At 29.1% G+C, this 16,217-nt stretch overlaps 2 protein-coding genes across 3 annotated transcripts; both read left to right on the top strand.

Annotated features, from left to right (window-relative positions):
* The first annotated feature begins 266 nt into the window (after positions 1-266).
* Positions 267-4,443, top strand: LOC114739490 (class V chitinase-like). Of its 2 annotated transcripts, none has more exons than XM_028927551.1 (2): positions 267-1,414; positions 4,386-4,443. In XM_028927551.1, the coding sequence occupies exons 1-2, from the start codon at positions 340-342 to the stop codon at positions 4,403-4,405; spliced, it is 1,095 nt and encodes a 364-aa protein (XP_028783384.1). In that variant the 5' UTR covers positions 267-339; the 3' UTR covers positions 4,406-4,443. The 2 variants fall into 2 exon arrangements, with proteins under 2 accessions (XP_028783384.1, XP_028783383.1); XM_028927550.1 differs by lacking the exon at positions 4,386-4,443 and adding an exon at positions 2,128-2,339.
* A 2,881-nt stretch (positions 4,444-7,324) lies between these two features.
* LOC114739492 (class V chitinase-like) lies at positions 7,325-9,264 on the top strand. Its single transcript, XM_028927552.1, has 2 exons — positions 7,325-8,689; positions 9,191-9,264. The coding sequence occupies exons 1-2, from the start codon at positions 7,624-7,626 to the stop codon at positions 9,208-9,210; spliced, it is 1,086 nt and encodes a 361-aa protein (XP_028783385.1). The 5' UTR covers positions 7,325-7,623; the 3' UTR covers positions 9,211-9,264.
* Positions 9,265-16,217: the final 6,953 nt, after the last annotated feature.

Genomic DNA, 16,217 nt, shown 5'->3' with positions numbered 1-16,217 from the left:
AGCTGATACTAAAGATTAAATGCTTCCTTTAAATTTTTTTTTTTTTGGCCACCTCTTTCAAACTTGGGTTTCAATTAAAATTATAATGAGTACGTGAGTTGCTTTAAAAAAAAGTCAAATTTTAAATGCCATTGTCAATACGATGTCTTGAGAAGAATCCATCAAACAAAATCCAATTTTCAAACCCATTGCCTACCATTCATTAACATTACTTAATGTACCTTGTGTGCCACACAGTTATATATATATATATATATATATAGTCACGCAAAAGTAATCAAACATTCAAACTCCAACTTGAAGATCATATCTATCCATCATCTTCCTCTCTGCCTCACCATGGCTCACCCCAGAAAGCTTCCATCTCTGATAATACCGTTCCTTGTCTTCATCCTCCATCTGAGATTCTCTTCTTCCCAATCTGTCATCAAAGGAGGGTACTGGAATTCAGAAAGTGGCCTCGCTGCTTCAGACATTGAAGCCTCCTATTTCACTCATCTCTTCTGTGCATTTGCAGATCTTGATCCCAACACCAACACAGTCACCATTGCTTCTTCCAAAGCATCTCAATTCTCCTCCTTCACCCAAACAGTTCAACAGAAGAATCCTTCTGTTAAAACCCTCTTGTCCATTGGTGGTGGCCGTGGACCTGTTGTGAGTTCAGAATTTTCTCAAATGGCAAGCAGCGCCAGTACTCGCAAATCATTCATTGATTCTTCTATCAATCTTGCCAGAAATAACAACTTCCATGGCCTCGACCTTGATTGGGAGTACCCAAATTCAACAGACAAAACTAACTATGGTTCTCTCATCACAGAGTGGCGATCTGCCATAGCTGCGGAATCTCAATCCTCTGGAAAATCCGCGTTGCTGTTGTCAGCCGCTGTAGCTGGCTCAGACCAGATATCGCCATTGGACAATTACCCACCTCAGGAAATTGCGAACAGCTTCGATTGGATAAACGTGATGGCTTATGATCTGTTCATTCCAGATGGGTACCCGAATGAGACGAGGCCGCCCGCTCCATTGAGGAACCCTACTGGGCTTTTCAGTGGAGACGAAGGGGTTTCGAAATGGATTAAAATGGGTGTTCCGGAGAAGAAACTGGCTCTGGGCTTGCCGTTTTATGGGTACCAATGGAGCTTGAAGGACCCTAACAATGGCGGATTGTTCGCACCAGCGACGAATCCCGGAGTTGGAGCTGTGACGTACAAGGATATTGTAGCGGTGGGAGGGACGGTGAACTACAATTCAACGTATGTGACGAATTACGCGCAGAAAGGATCAGATTGGTATGGTTATGATGATACTCAGAGCATTTCTGCGAAAGTTGCTTATGCCAAACAAAGAGGACTGCTTGGGTACTTTGCTTGGAACGTTGCACAAGACTCTGATTGGACTCTCTCCCAAACTGGTATATGTTTCCTCTTCTTTGTTTTATTTCTCACGTTAAAATACTTTATTTATATTTTTTGCCGGAAAAACATCTTATTAATATGTCAATCTAATTTAGTATAAACATAAATAAAAAATGTTTTAAATAAATTGGTCTCAATTTAAAAAGCGAAGTTTATTTAAATACTTGATATGCTACTTTGTTCTTTTTTTTTTTAATAAGATGGCAAGATCAAGTAATTTAAAATCTTTTAACTCTATAATATGTACTAATTTAATATAAGAGGGAAAAAAAAGGAAGAGAGGAAGAAATATCTTGATGCAAAATATTGGATGAAGATATTCTGCTTTGTTCTTTACTAAATAAATTTATATCAAACTTACTGTAGGATACTGTTTCCCTTCATTTTTTCTGGTATTGAGAAGAGGAAAAAAAAAATTTTGTTTGTTTTGCCATAGTATTTTGTATGTTCATGCAATTATTATTAATTTGATTTTCAATTTTTTTTCTTGAAGTACTTATTGAATTGTATTTTTTCAAAAAAAAAAAAAGCAAAATTATGCATCTAGTCCCCCCCCCAATTTTATACTAAATTAAAATTTAATCCATTATTTTATTAAATAAAATGTAATTTTTTAAATTTTAAAATGTAACAAAAATGTTCCTCATTTAATATAATGTTAAATTTTTGTTTTTGGGAGCTAATAGATTTCTTTTTATTGTAATGACAGCTTCTCAAACATTGGGGTGATAGACACGGCATAAACGGAGCAGAAGCAGTATCGCTAAAGGAATAAGAATAAAATATGTTATAAAAAAAGAATAAGGATAAAATTACGGAAAAAATTGTGTTCGAAATTAGAATATTTTCAATAAAATAAAATCATGTCTTTCTGAGTTTCATATTAACTTCCAAATGTGTGAAAATATTGTCTTCTGTGAAGATCGAGCCGTGAGTTTTTTAGGCATTTTTTTTCCCACATATTTTCAAATAGACTAAAATTAGACAATAAACCTCATAAAAAGTTATAATTCAAACTATTAATATTAGTAAACAGAGTGTCAAACTAATGTCCAAATGAAACCAAATCAAACTGTTATTATTCTTGAACCTTGATAAACTATTGTCCTAAACTAAATAAACCAGATGAACTAAATTTAAAAGCATAGATAATAGATCTTTATTATTTGAAAAAATAATAATAAACCAAAATCATGGATTCACAATATGATTATTATGTATTTGGGATGAAAATACATAATAACAATATAACAAAATGAATATAAATTAGTTTATATGTGCATGAGCATAGATAATAACATAAACATTAGTTGGAAAAAAACAGCAAATTCTGTACTTTTTTTTTGGTAGAGAACTTCTATACTTTACTATGACACATTAACAAATGCTAAAAACTGCTTTATTAGCTAATATAGTGATGAGAATGCTAAAAATACCAATTATTATTCTTGAAATAATTAGAAAATGCTGTTAATTGTTGTTTTGCCATTTCAAAACACCTAATTTTTTCAATTATCAGATTTAAGTATTGATTTATTAAAATAATTCTCTAATTAAGACTTGTTGGAAGAAAAATGATCCATAATCGCATGAATATCTAAATAATTCTGTATCATGTTCGTTTAATTGACAAAGGATTAAAACAATTTCAAATAAATACTAGTTAAGATAAAAATGGACAAATATAATTATCAAAATGGTTAAAATATACATCAAATAAAAAATAATACGTGGAACCTTAACTCTAAAACGCCAGCCTTTGAGGATTTAAGTCTAAAAGGGCTGGGTCTAATTTTTTTTTCCAAAGGTTGACTCTTAATTTCAATTCTAACTTCTTATCCTTGTTTCATGCTGTCATTCTCCTTGCGTGTGTAACTTTTTTTTTTATTAAATTATTTAAATTTATTTTGTTGGCATTGTCAGTACTAATATTGGGCTAACGATACTAATAAAATTAAAATAAAAGATTTAATAAAAAAAAGGGCTACAATAAACATTTGATCCTTTATTTTTGCATCAAATTTTATTTTACTCTCTTAAATTTATAAAATGTATTTTTAGTTCTTCAAATTTAGTATCCTTAGTTTCATCTGACAAAAAATGCTAACTCATCAAAATTAAGTTTGCTTATGCGAAACAAAGAGGACTGCTTGTGACTGCTTGGATACTTTGCTTGGAACGTTGAACAAGACTCCAATTGGATTCTCTCCAAAACTGGTTTGTGTTTTCTCTTCTTTGTTTTATTTCTTAAATTAAGATATTTTATTCAAATTTTTTGCCAGAAAATATTTTATTGATATGTCAGTCTAATTTAGTATAAAGATAAATAAAAAATGTTGTAAATAAATTGGTCTCAATTTAAAAAGTGAAATTTACTTAAATAACTTGATATACTACTGTGTTCTTTATATACATATACATATATATATATATAAGAATCAAAATGCACTAAAATACTAAAGATAACAAGATCAACTAATTTAAAATCTTTTAACTTTATAATATGTACTAATTTAACATGAGAGAGAGAGAGAGAGAGAGAAGCAAGAGAGACAGAAATATCCTGATGTAAAATGTTGGATGAAGATATAACACCATGTTCTTTGCTAAATAAATTTATATCAACATTACTATAAGATACAGTTTCCCTTCATTTTTTTTCTGGTATTGAGAAAAGAAAATAAACTTTTTGCTTGTTTTGTCATATTATTTTCTATGTTCTAGTAATTATTATTAATTTGATTTTCATTTTTTTCAAGTAATTATTGAATTGTATTTTTTTCAAAAGAAAAATTATGCATTTAGTTTTTTTTCAATTTTACACTAAATTAAAATTTAATCCTTTATTTTATTAAATAATTTGTAATTGCTTAAATTTTAAAATGTAAAACAAAAAATTTCCTCATTTAATATAGTGTTAATTTGTTTTTTTGGGAGCTAATAGATTTCTTTTTATTGTAATGAGAGCTTCTCAAACATTGGGGTGATAGACACGGCACAAACGGTGCAGAAGCAGTACGTGAAAGGAATAAGAAATAAGAATAAAAATAAAGTAAGTTATAAACAAAAGAATAAGAATAAAATAAGGAAAAAAATTGTGTTCGAAATTAGGATATTTTCAATAAAATAAAATCATGTCTTTCTGAGTTTCATGTCAACTTCCAAATGTGTGAAAATATTGTCTTTTGTGAAGATCGAGCGGCGAGTTTTTTAGGCATTATGTTTTTTGTCCACATATTTTTTTTGGTTGCCTAGAATATCCTCCCACTCAAACAGTAAGAGACTAATCTCTTAGAGTACTGTCAGACGCCGTAGCGGGAATTCCTCCTAACAGTGTTTTTTTCTATACACACCAACCCAAAGATCAAACCCAAGACATAATGTTTAAGGTGCCCAAGTCCTTTCTATTTGGACCAATACTTGTTGGTTTGTCACCATATTTTCAAATAGACTAAAATTAGACAATAAACCTCATAAAAAGTTATAATTCAAACTATTAGTATTAGTAAATAAAGTGTCAAACTAATGACCAAATGTTTAAAATGAAACCAAATCAAACTGTTATTATTCTTGAACCTTAATAAACTATTGTCCTAAACTAAATAAACCAGATGAACTAAAATTAAAAAGCATAGATGATAAATCTTTATTATTTGAAAATATAATAATAAACCAAAATCATGGATTCACAACATATTTCATCGGTTCTTAATATAAGACCTATTTAACTAATTTGATTAGATTAAGAAAGTTAGGTAAGTTAGTTAATTATAAGAAATATGACATATCTTTTCTAAAATATCATAATCATCTTTCTTAATATCCTCCTTCATTCTTGTACTTGATTATGGTTAAGAGAGTATCTATAAGGATAATTTAGGAAATACTGATAAATATGATAAATAGGTTTTATATTTATGACCAAAATTAACTCAGCAATCACTGAAGGAGTAATTATTATGTATTTGTGATGAAAATACATAATAACAATATAAAAAAATGAATATAAATTAGTTGATATACGAGCATAGATAATAACATAAACATTAATTGAAACAAAACAACTTCTATACTTTACTAGGACACATTAACAGATGCTAAATGATGTTAATTATTGTTTTACCATTTCACAACATCTAATTTTTTTTTTCAATTATCAAACTTAATTATTGATTTTTTAAAATAATTTTTTAATTAAGACTTGTTCGAAGAAAAATATCCGTAATTGCATGAATATCTAAATAATTCTGCATCATGTTCATCTAATTTACAAAGGATTAAAACAATTTCCAATAAATACTATTTAAGATAAAAATGAGCAAATATAATTATCAAAATGGTTAATAAAATCTTTAGTCCTTTAAGTTTGCCCTTATTTTGGTTTTGGTCCAAACCAAAATAAGGGCAAACTTAAAGGACTAAAATTTGTATTAACCCTTATCAAAATGATTAAAATATGCATCAAATAAAAAATAAGATGTGGAACCTTAACTCTAAAATGCCAGCCTTTGAGGATTTAAAAGAGTGTTTGGATAGAAATTAAATCATGATTTTAAAAGTAATTTTAAGATATATAAAATAAATATGTGGTGAAGTTTGTTTCAATTTACGGAAAAATACTTTTAGAAAATAGTTTTAAATATATCCAAACAGCCCTATAAATCTAAAAAATTTGACTCCTAGTTTCAATTCTAACTTCTTATCCATGTTTCAGGTCGTCCTTCTTCTTGCGTGTGTAACCCTTTTTTTTTTAAAATTAAATTATTTAAATCTATTTTGTTGATATAGTCAGTACTAATATTGGGCTAACGATACTAATAAAATAAAATTAAAATATTTAATTAAAAAAAGGCTATAATAAACATTTCCTTTATTTTTGCATCAAACTTTATTTTAGTCTCTTAAATGTATAAAGTGTATTTTTAGTTCTTCAAATTTAATATCCTTAGTTTCATCTGACAAAAAATGCTAACTCATCAAAATTAAGTGATAAATGTGTAATTAAATGCGGACAAAGCATCACTAATGATACAATTGTTTTCATTTTATTTTTACATAATTTAAAATATAAAAAAATTATATTAAAAAGATTAAAATGCAAGCAAGTTTTGTCAATGTTTAATTGCATACTCATTATTTAAGTTTGATAAGTCAACATTTTCTGTGAAATAAAACCAATTAAGTGTTAAATTGAAGAACTAAAAATGCACTCCATGAACTTAATAAACAAAAATGGAACTTCATGCAAATATAAAATGAAACTTATTTGCTGTGGAACCATGGACATAAGCTTGTTGTCCTCTGCTAAAATTTTGCGAAAGCTATTAATTTGATTAGCAAAAGATGTGATGATAACCATCCGTTTAAAGATATTATTGATGATATTAGATCATTTGTGAATAGGGATTGGCATGTTCTGTATTAAATACTCTTTTAGGGAACTTGATCATTTAGCTAAGTCCTCAAGTCAATTTTTGAATTTTTGATCAACCTCCGCGTATAAGAGGAGGTTGATGAAGGATAAGCGTTTTGGCTTTTTTACGTGAGCTGGGTTCAGAATGTCGTGAGACAGTTCAGTCCATATCCGGTGTGAGCGTTAAAGCATTGAGAGGACCTTTCCCTAGTACGAGAGGACCGGGAAGGACGCACCTCTAGTGTGCCGGTTATCGTGCCCACAGTAAATGCTGGGTAGCCAAATGTGGAGCTGCTACCTGCTATGTCTTGTTTGTATCGATTTTCTATTAAGAAAATAAAAAAAGAAGCAGCAACGTATAGTTTAACCTAACAAAAACATAGAGATCAATTAAAGCAGAGGGAGAATGGTCAAAGCAAATCTTATCAGCAAATATGATATTTTAGCAGCCGGGCTATGCTTTTGTCTGCACCTAAATAATTTACTTGCAGACAGATCCATTACATTATATTAAGGGGCAGCTGCCTCCAATTATTGTGTTTTTATTTTGAAAATTATATAATATAATAATTTTAGAAATCCAAATCACTAAATAAGGACCGGGAAGTAATACTTATAGTTTAAGTTTTCGTCCTATTCATGAAGTCTTTCTTCAAGTTCCATTGCCGTTGAAATGGATTCATGAACCAACTTGAATTTAAAATTCACGCCTTCTATATATAAGAGTGATCAAACTCTCACCTGGAGATCATATCCATCTTCCATTCTTCTTCTTGCTTACCAATCACCACCATGGCTCACCTCAGAAAGCTTCCATTTCTGATACCTTCGCTTTTTTCTGTCCTCCAACTTCTGTTTTCTCCCGAATCTGTCATCAAAGGAGGGTACTGGTATTCAGACAGCGGCCTTGCTACTTCAGAAATCGAATCCTCCCATTACACTCATCTCTTCTGTGCATTTGCAGATCTTGATCCAAACACTAACAGAGTCACCATTGCTTCTTCCAGAGTATCTCAATTCTCTTCCTTCACCAGAACAGTTCAACGAAAGAATCCTTCTGTTAAAACCCTTTTGTCCATTGGTGGTGGCCTCGCTGTGAGTTCAAGCTTCTCTAAAATGGCGAGAACTCGTAGTATGCGCAAATCATTCATCGATTCGTCCATTAGAGTTGCCAGAGAAAACAACTTCCATGGCCTCGACCTTGATTGGGAATACCCATCTTCGGACACAGACAGAACCAATTATGGTTCTCTCATCAACGAGTGGCGATCTGCTGTGGCAGCAGAATCAAGCTCTTCTGGAAGACCAGCGTTGCTTTTATCAGCTGCCGTGGCTGGATCAGACCAGATTTCGCCGTTGAATTTTTACCCATTTCAGGAGATCGCCAAAAGCTTGGATTGGATCAACGTGATGGTTTATGACCTGTTCATTCCAGATGGGTACCCAGATGCGACCCAGCCACCTGCTCCATTGTATAACCCGGGCGGGCTGTTCAGCGGAGACGAAGGGGTTTCGAAATGGATCCGATCGGGCGTTCCGGCGAAGAAAGTGGCTATGGGCCTGCCGTTTTATGGGTATAAATGGAGGTTGAGGAACCCTAACAATGGCGGATTGTTCTCGCCAGCGACGAATCCGAAAGCTGGAGGTGTGAGCTACAAGGATATCGTAGCAGCGAGGCCGAGAGTGAGCTATAATTCAACGTATGTGACGAATTATGCGCAGAAAGGATCAGATTGGTATGGTTATGACGATGCTCAGAGCATTTCTGCGAAAGTTGCTTATGCGAAACGAAGAGGACTGCTTGGATATTTTTCTTGGAGCGTTGGCCAGGATTCTAATTGGATTCTCTCCAGAACTGGTTTGTGTTTCTCTCTCACTCCTCCCTCTGTTAATTTATTTTTTCATTTCTTCTTAGAGAATATATGGGATTGTACTTTTTTTAAAAAATTAAATAAAATACATTAATTAGTCTTTTACAAGTTTCTTAGAGTCATTTGATTTTTTTCAAATTGTTTTTAGTTTTTTTAAAATATATTCTTTCTCTTTAATATATCTTGAATTTGCTTTATAGAAGATGCTTGTTTGTAGTTGAATTAATTTGTCTTATTATCTATAATAATGTTAATCATCTGTCATACATATAGAAAGTAAATAGAAAATAGCTCCTTTTTTTTTCACATTTTTAAGTTAAAAATTATTTATAAAAAAAACTAAATTAAACTTTGGTGAAAAATTATCACTTCTAACTCTTAAAAAAAAAAAAATTTGATCCGAATTGCCAGAGCAGAAAGACAAGTTCACCATATTTCAATTTCATTTCCTTTTTGAGCTAATGGGTTTCTTTTCACTGTAATGGCAGCTTCCCAAACATGGGGATGATGATTCAGTACCCGCAGCATAACAGAGCAGAAGGAATATTGCCTAACGAATAAACATAAAAATAAATAAAATAAAAAGGAAAATTTTAAATTTGCTAGAGTTGTCTTTGACGAATAATATGTTTTTTATCTGTGTTTTACTGTGTATTCGGTTTCACTAGATATTATAATAAAAATGTCTCATAATAATTTGAATTCTTCAATTATCAATCAATCTTCAGTTATTGGTTCTCGCCTCTGAATTAAGGGAAAAACTTATATATATATATATATATATTATTTTTACATATTCAAGATATTTTTTAATTAGATCAAAATATGTGAATTTTTATATATTATTTATTATTTAAAAAATTCTTATTCATTAAATTTATAGAAAAAAACCAATCTTTTGGTCCCTACAGTTTTAACTTATTTGTAACCCAGTTTTTATACTTTGACTCGATGACGCAACTAAGTCTCTATAGTTTTGAATCAGCTATAACTCAATCCCTGAATTTTAACTAGTTGTAACTCAATCCCTATAGTCTTAACTATTTTATAATTTTGTCCTTGTGTTTTAGAAAAATAAAATTATATATCTAACAAAGGTCGGGTTTAAATTATAAAATGATTAAGATTATAAGGACCGAGTTGCAACAAGTCAAAGTTCAGAGACTGAGTCAAAATTATAGAGATTGAGTTAGGACTGAGTTACAAACAGGTTAAAACTATGAAAATCAAAAGATTAATTTTTCCAAGTTTATAATACTATCCCTAATCCAACTAGATAACTAATTTAAAAATATTAAAAAAATTGATTAAATTAGTTATTTGTAACAAATCTGGCTTAATTTCTCTAAACTACTCTCTTTAATAATGTGAATTGGAATTACCTTTGATTAGGAGCCCCTTAATACGTGAAACGAATATGGATACTTTAAGTAGGAAATTATAAATTTATGAGAAAAAGTAAATTGAGATCTCATATTTAGAATCAAAATAAATTTTTTATCTGAATGACTGAATGTCTGAGTCTTATATTCAAGATTAAAGGTAATATTTGTTTTGACTTGATAAAGTATACTAATTAAGCACATAAGGTTTAGTACTTCAATTTTTTCCTTCATGAAAGATGTAGTTTATTATGTTATAAATAAAAAAGAGATAGAGAAAGATCATATAGAAGAGACAATCAATAAAAGAGAGTATTTCTCATTCCACTTAAGAGTACTCAATACATTATACATGACCTCTATTTATAGGCACAGCTTTATACCTTTGATAGAATCTACAGATTACATAATAATATGAGATAATTGTAGGATATAGAGATAATGTGAGATATTAGAAATTATAGGAGATATAAGAGATAATAGGAGATATATGAACATCCACAAAGATATTATATTCATAACACTCCCCCTTGGATGTCCAATACATATGAATGGACCTCGTTAAAAAAACTTCAACTAGGAAAAACCCTGTGGGACAAAAACCTAACGAAAGAAAAAGAGTACATCATTCATTGATATACTATGCAATGCTGTCTCATTAAAAACCTTGCTAAGAAAACCCGGTGGGACAAAACCATAGACAAGAAAAAAAGAGTACAGCGTGTATCAACTCCCTCTTTTGGCAATATCAGTTGACATCTTCAAGCCTGCAAAGTTTAATATAACGAACAAGCCTTCCAAATATTGTAATGAGATAAAAACATCAAATATAAATTTTATAATCTTCTAAAAATCATGAGACGAATAGTCTTTTTATAGTTTACCTACACGTGAATCATATTATGATCTTTTGACATGAGGATCAAATAAGAATACTTTATCTATATAGCCATTAAGATTAGTCTTGGATACCTTCAAATAAAATAATATTACCTCCACGGTATTCTTAAAGTAACGAAGAATATTTTTAACTTCATTCCCACATCTTCATGTTCATAAAGAACTATATCATGTTAATCAGCAAATGATAGCTTAGATTCTGTATGGCTAGATAGATATATAAATGTTTCAGTAACACTAAGACATGGTACTTTTGGACCAAGTGTTTATTCATTACCTTTTAGAGGTCTAAATCAATCTTTAGTCCATATTTAAAGATCTTGCAACTACCGAAACACATAATGGATGTGACTTATCCATATGTATTCTTCCAAAAGTTTTCATTTCAAATTTTTTCTTTAAATAATTCGCAGCTTTTGAAAACTTATTAGGAGTTTTTGATACTATCATCATAAATAATATTGATAACAAACTCATTTTGAATCTTTTCACAAACAGACAAGTTAGAATGTGTTTACATTATTCCTTCAGTCAATATTAACTACATATGTCTCATATAGAGACATACTTAAATAGTCTTCTTGAGAACATAATTGTATGTTTCTAGAAACTTAAATCCTTCAAGGATTTTCATACATCGTGATCCATATCTATTCATGTATTGGGTTGTTTGAATTTATACAACGATTCGAATCCTTCAGGGATTCATATAAAATTTCACTATAAAGTCAGTCATACGTTATAGTTATATATTTCTAAAACGCACATGAAGAAAACTTCATTTATTACTAGACTACCAAATTGATAAGACATGTAATATAATTTACCACAAGACTTTATTTCCCTTTTCATTGTAAAAATGTCTATTTACATGATCCTAACATTGCACTTCAAGTGCGTGGGTTAGAGATATACAAATCCCTGTTATATTGCGCCTTTTCTTTTCTGTTGGCCAATCATTTTTCTGTCTGTATCTCATGACAGATTTATATATAAGATCCTCATTTGATCACATGATATCATCAATAAAATTATTGTCAACAATTTTATTTCTTTATCGGTTTCTTTTTCTTTTATGACATAACATATTGAGATCTCTTTATTACTTTCAAACTCTTAAACCTCTTCAAGGGTCAAACAGTTATGTCTTAATCTCTTTTACAATTCAGGCCTCCTTAATATGATCATCATGATCATTTGTTCCTTTTTCTTTTCTTTTGAAACAGATTATACTCTCATACTTTTAGCATGTCTTAAACATAGGAACACTTTTAGCTAGAATATAAGAATTAAGAATTCTTATTTGGGTCAGTAATTGCATCTGGCAAATATTAGTAATGTTTTACGAATGCAATACTTTATGAACTTCTAGTTCATACTACTATATTTGAAGATATACATTTGATAGTAAAAATGCATTCTATGTGTTTTCTTTTCCAGCTACACATTTTATCCCCCTCATATTGGGAACATGTAATATGGGTCTCCCAAATCCATAAATCTCCTCTAGAAGTATTATTTTGTTTCATTTAGAGACAAACAAGAATAAGGAGATTCTTATCTAACAGTGATTCCAACTTACTTTTAATTTCTATCTATGTGTATTATTGCAGTGGAATAATAGATATTGCACATTCTAAGATTAAAAATATCTGGCTCCTGACCAAAAGCCAATTATAATGGAAGAATTCACAATACATTGTTGGCTTGATGTATTTATGTGCAAAAATATGTAAAAACAATCATCCCAACACTCAAATGGGAATTCTGTTCTTATAAACTCTGATCTAGTTACTTATAGAGGCTTGTACTAGGCATCTAATCATTAGCAACGTAAGGAAAAATCACTAGCAATCTCAACGAAAATCATATTGACTTCATAATCAAGAACTTATGTACTCAATGTAATTATCTGAACATATTTACAAAGTTCAGGTTACAAGTTATCATAAACACCTGTGACTATTTTATAGATGCATCTTTCACTTATAGAATATTACTTTGGTCCACATGGTGTCTAAATGGTCTCATATATAAAGTTGATACATTATAAATCTGCACGGATCTAATTTTGAGCATAACTAATGATGTTCTCTTATTTAGTTCTTTTGAGAACAAGCAACACATAAAAATTCTTGAATCATATATCATTTTTAAAGAATTTTCTGGTTCTTTAATAAATGACAATGCACATTTTTCGTGATATTTTGTATTATTATGATCTGGGATGATCTGACTGGTCATGCTAAACTATAAATGCATAAACTTCTGGTTTATTATAAAATTATTCTCAATTATCAGTAAACTTCTTGTTACTAAGTCACATTATTCATTTTTCACCTTAATATTTCATAAGGAATATGCTATCAATTATGAATTTTATCTTTAGGATAATAAATTATGATATAGCTCTTCTAGAGCGTTATTTTTTATCTTTTACCCAATAGTAAACACTTGTGTACTCATGGAAGGTTGAGTGCTACTGACTTTTCTGGAGCCTTTTTCAAAAGGAATATGAGATATAAAGAATGACATTAATATTAATAATAACAAATTCTATCCAACATAATTCACACTTGTATTTCAACAATCTTCCCCTCAAGTCATATAAATATATTTTTCTTATTTCTATATTTCAAATAGAGTGAATAGCATATAGTAAGCTAATAACATATCTTTAACTTAAAAATCAAAATGCTTCCTAATTCAGATATAATAATGAATTTCAATCCAATTGTATTATCACCTTAAGACCCATTGATAAACAAATATTCTAATATATATGTTTATGGGTCATAATTTTCATTATCAATTACTAGTTCTTCAGAAATTATATCAACCTTTTGTTATTAGCTCTTCTAGAATTATATCAATTTTTTTGATTATATATAGTTCTTTAGAAAATGCTATATATAGTTGTTCAGAAACTAACATATATTGTTTTTTCACTATATGATATACTTTACTTCTTGTTATGCTTTTTCAAAGTATGAAGTGTGTGTGTGTGTATTTTCAAAACATAAAATTTTCTGGATATTTCGTTATTCAAAAACTTCACTTATTTGTATGTATTATGTAATGTTTCAAAACTTATTCATAAATTTATAAATCCAACAAGAATTTGAAAAAATCTATAAGGACTAAAATCAAAATATATAGTTACGAAGATTTAAATCATAAGCCTTCAAGGCTATTTATAAGTCATTAGTATTCAAGACTCTATATAGTAAATATATATATTTTAAAAATCATTTGTGTTCTTTGATATTTGAACCATAAGCCTTCAGGACTTTAAAAACATCATAAGTTATTATTTTCATGTCATTCAATAGCATGAGTGTAATGACTGCTGGCCATTTAGTAATAGGAAATTATAATATTAATAAATATCAAATTGAATGTCAAAAATATATGAGAATAAGATAAGAATAAAACTTAAATTTTAAATTAATTAAATGTAATATGAAATAAAGAGAAAAGGTAAACTCTTTTACCAACACATTTTTCAATATATAATCATTAGTTTTCTGGGCTACATTATTTATAATTCTAATTGTCATAATTTTTCTTTTATAAAAAAACCATACATTGATCTTTCTCATAATCAAAACTATATGACTTCAGGCCATTTAATAAAGAAAATAAAGATACATGACATCTAGCTATTTAATTTCAAAATAAAAAAATTAAAGATATATAATTTCTAACCGTAAGATAAAAATTTGAATGTTATATAGCTTCTAGCCAATTAATAAAATAAAAAAATTAAATATTTATGACTTCTGGTCATAAGATAGAAAATCAAAGTTATATAGATGCGAACCATTTAAGAAGATATAGAAAAATTATATATATATGGCTTCTGGCCATAAAATAGGAAATTCAACATGATATATATAAATAAAGATAAATTAAATATCTATATGACTTCTGGCTATAAAACAGAAAATACAATTATATGGCATCTAGCCTTTTAATGAGATAAAAAAATTCAAATATATATGGCTTCAAGCCATTTAAAAAAATAGAGAATTAGCCATATTTGTATGGCTTCTAGCCATAGGATAAAAAATCAAAGTTCCATAGCTTCTGGTTATAATATAGAAAATCAAAATCATATGGTTTTTAACCATTTAATTTGAAAAGAATGGAAAATCAGAATTATATGGCTTCTAGCCATTTAATTACAATGAGATGAAACTTAGAATTATATGGCTTCTGGCAATTTAACTTTAGATGATAAATCTTAAGGATACTGCTAGTATCTACTGGAATTTCGGGTTCCATCGAAATAGTGACGTCAAGTCATAAGAAATGGAGGAGAAAAAAAAATCCTCTCATCATAATGGAAGGTATAATATCTATATTAAAATTAAATTGTAGCACTAAAACGTAAAGCAAAATCTCCAATCATAGCCATGGAACCTGATGTTTAAAACAACAGTAAATAATCATTTTAATTCCATATAATGACTTAGATTATCCTAGATAAATTGAATAGGAATATGGATACTCTGAAACACTATATGTATGATGCTCGAGATATTTTTATTTGAATAGAGCAAAAGATACTCTAGAGAAATAATAAAAATGATGCTCTAAAATTATGTTGGGATAGAAAGGTATATTATACGCACCTTGGTTAGAATTTCGTGCTGATAACGTGTTGTAAATATAGAAGAAATAGAAAAGAATAATACAAAGAAAGAGATGATCAACAAGAGAGTATTTCTTGATAGAATCTACAGATTACATAATAATATGAGATAATCATGAGATATAGAGATAATGGGAGATATTAGAGATTATAGGAGATATAAGAAATAATAGGAGATGCATAGACATCCACAAAAATATTATATTTATAACAGTTTAAATAATTTTAAACATCATGTTGATACATCTCTTCAACAATTTAAAAAATTGTACTATTTCGGCAAAAAAAAATAAAAAATTTATTATCTTCGCGAGTCTGATAACTCCCTCACAAACAAAAAGATTATATTGACCATCGCATCAATCTCTTCCCTTAAAATATACTCCTCGAGTGCAAACTTGAAGAATTATTTAACTAATTTAATTAGATTAAAAAAATTAAGTAAGTTAGTTAATTATAAAAAATTTGATATATATTTTTTAAAATATCATAATCATTTTCTTTAATGTCTTCTCATTTGCTATTTGATCATATTTGAGGAAGTATCATAGCACTAATTTAGCAAAAATTGATAAA

The sequence above is a fragment of the Neltuma alba genome, unplaced genomic scaffold (genome assembly GCF_004799145.2).
Source record: "Neltuma alba isolate B1F8T4 unplaced genomic scaffold, ASM479914v2 tig00002859_pilon, whole genome shotgun sequence".
Taxonomy (NCBI): Eukaryota; Viridiplantae; Streptophyta; class Magnoliopsida; order Fabales; family Fabaceae; genus Neltuma; species Neltuma alba.
Note: the sequence above shows the minus strand (reverse complement) of the source record. Positions and strands in the feature narration are given on the sequence as shown.

What these genes read in the sequence shown, in the direction of transcription:
- LOC114739490 (XM_028927551.1), top strand. Translation starts at nt 340, where the DNA reads ATGGCTCACCCCAGAAAGCTTCCATCTCTGATAATACCGTTCCTTGTC. An exon ending in TTGGACTCTCTCCCAAACTG is followed by an intron (nt 1,415 to 4,385) that starts GTATATGTTTCC and finishes TTGTAATGAGAG; the next exon opens with CTTCTCAAACATTGGGGTGA.
- LOC114739492 (XM_028927552.1), top strand. Translation starts at nt 7,624, where the DNA reads ATGGCTCACCTCAGAAAGCTTCCATTTCTGATACCTTCGCTTTTTTCT. An exon ending in TTGGATTCTCTCCAGAACTG is followed by an intron (nt 8,690 to 9,190) that starts GTTTGTGTTTCT and finishes CTGTAATGGCAG; the next exon opens with CTTCCCAAACATGGGGATGA.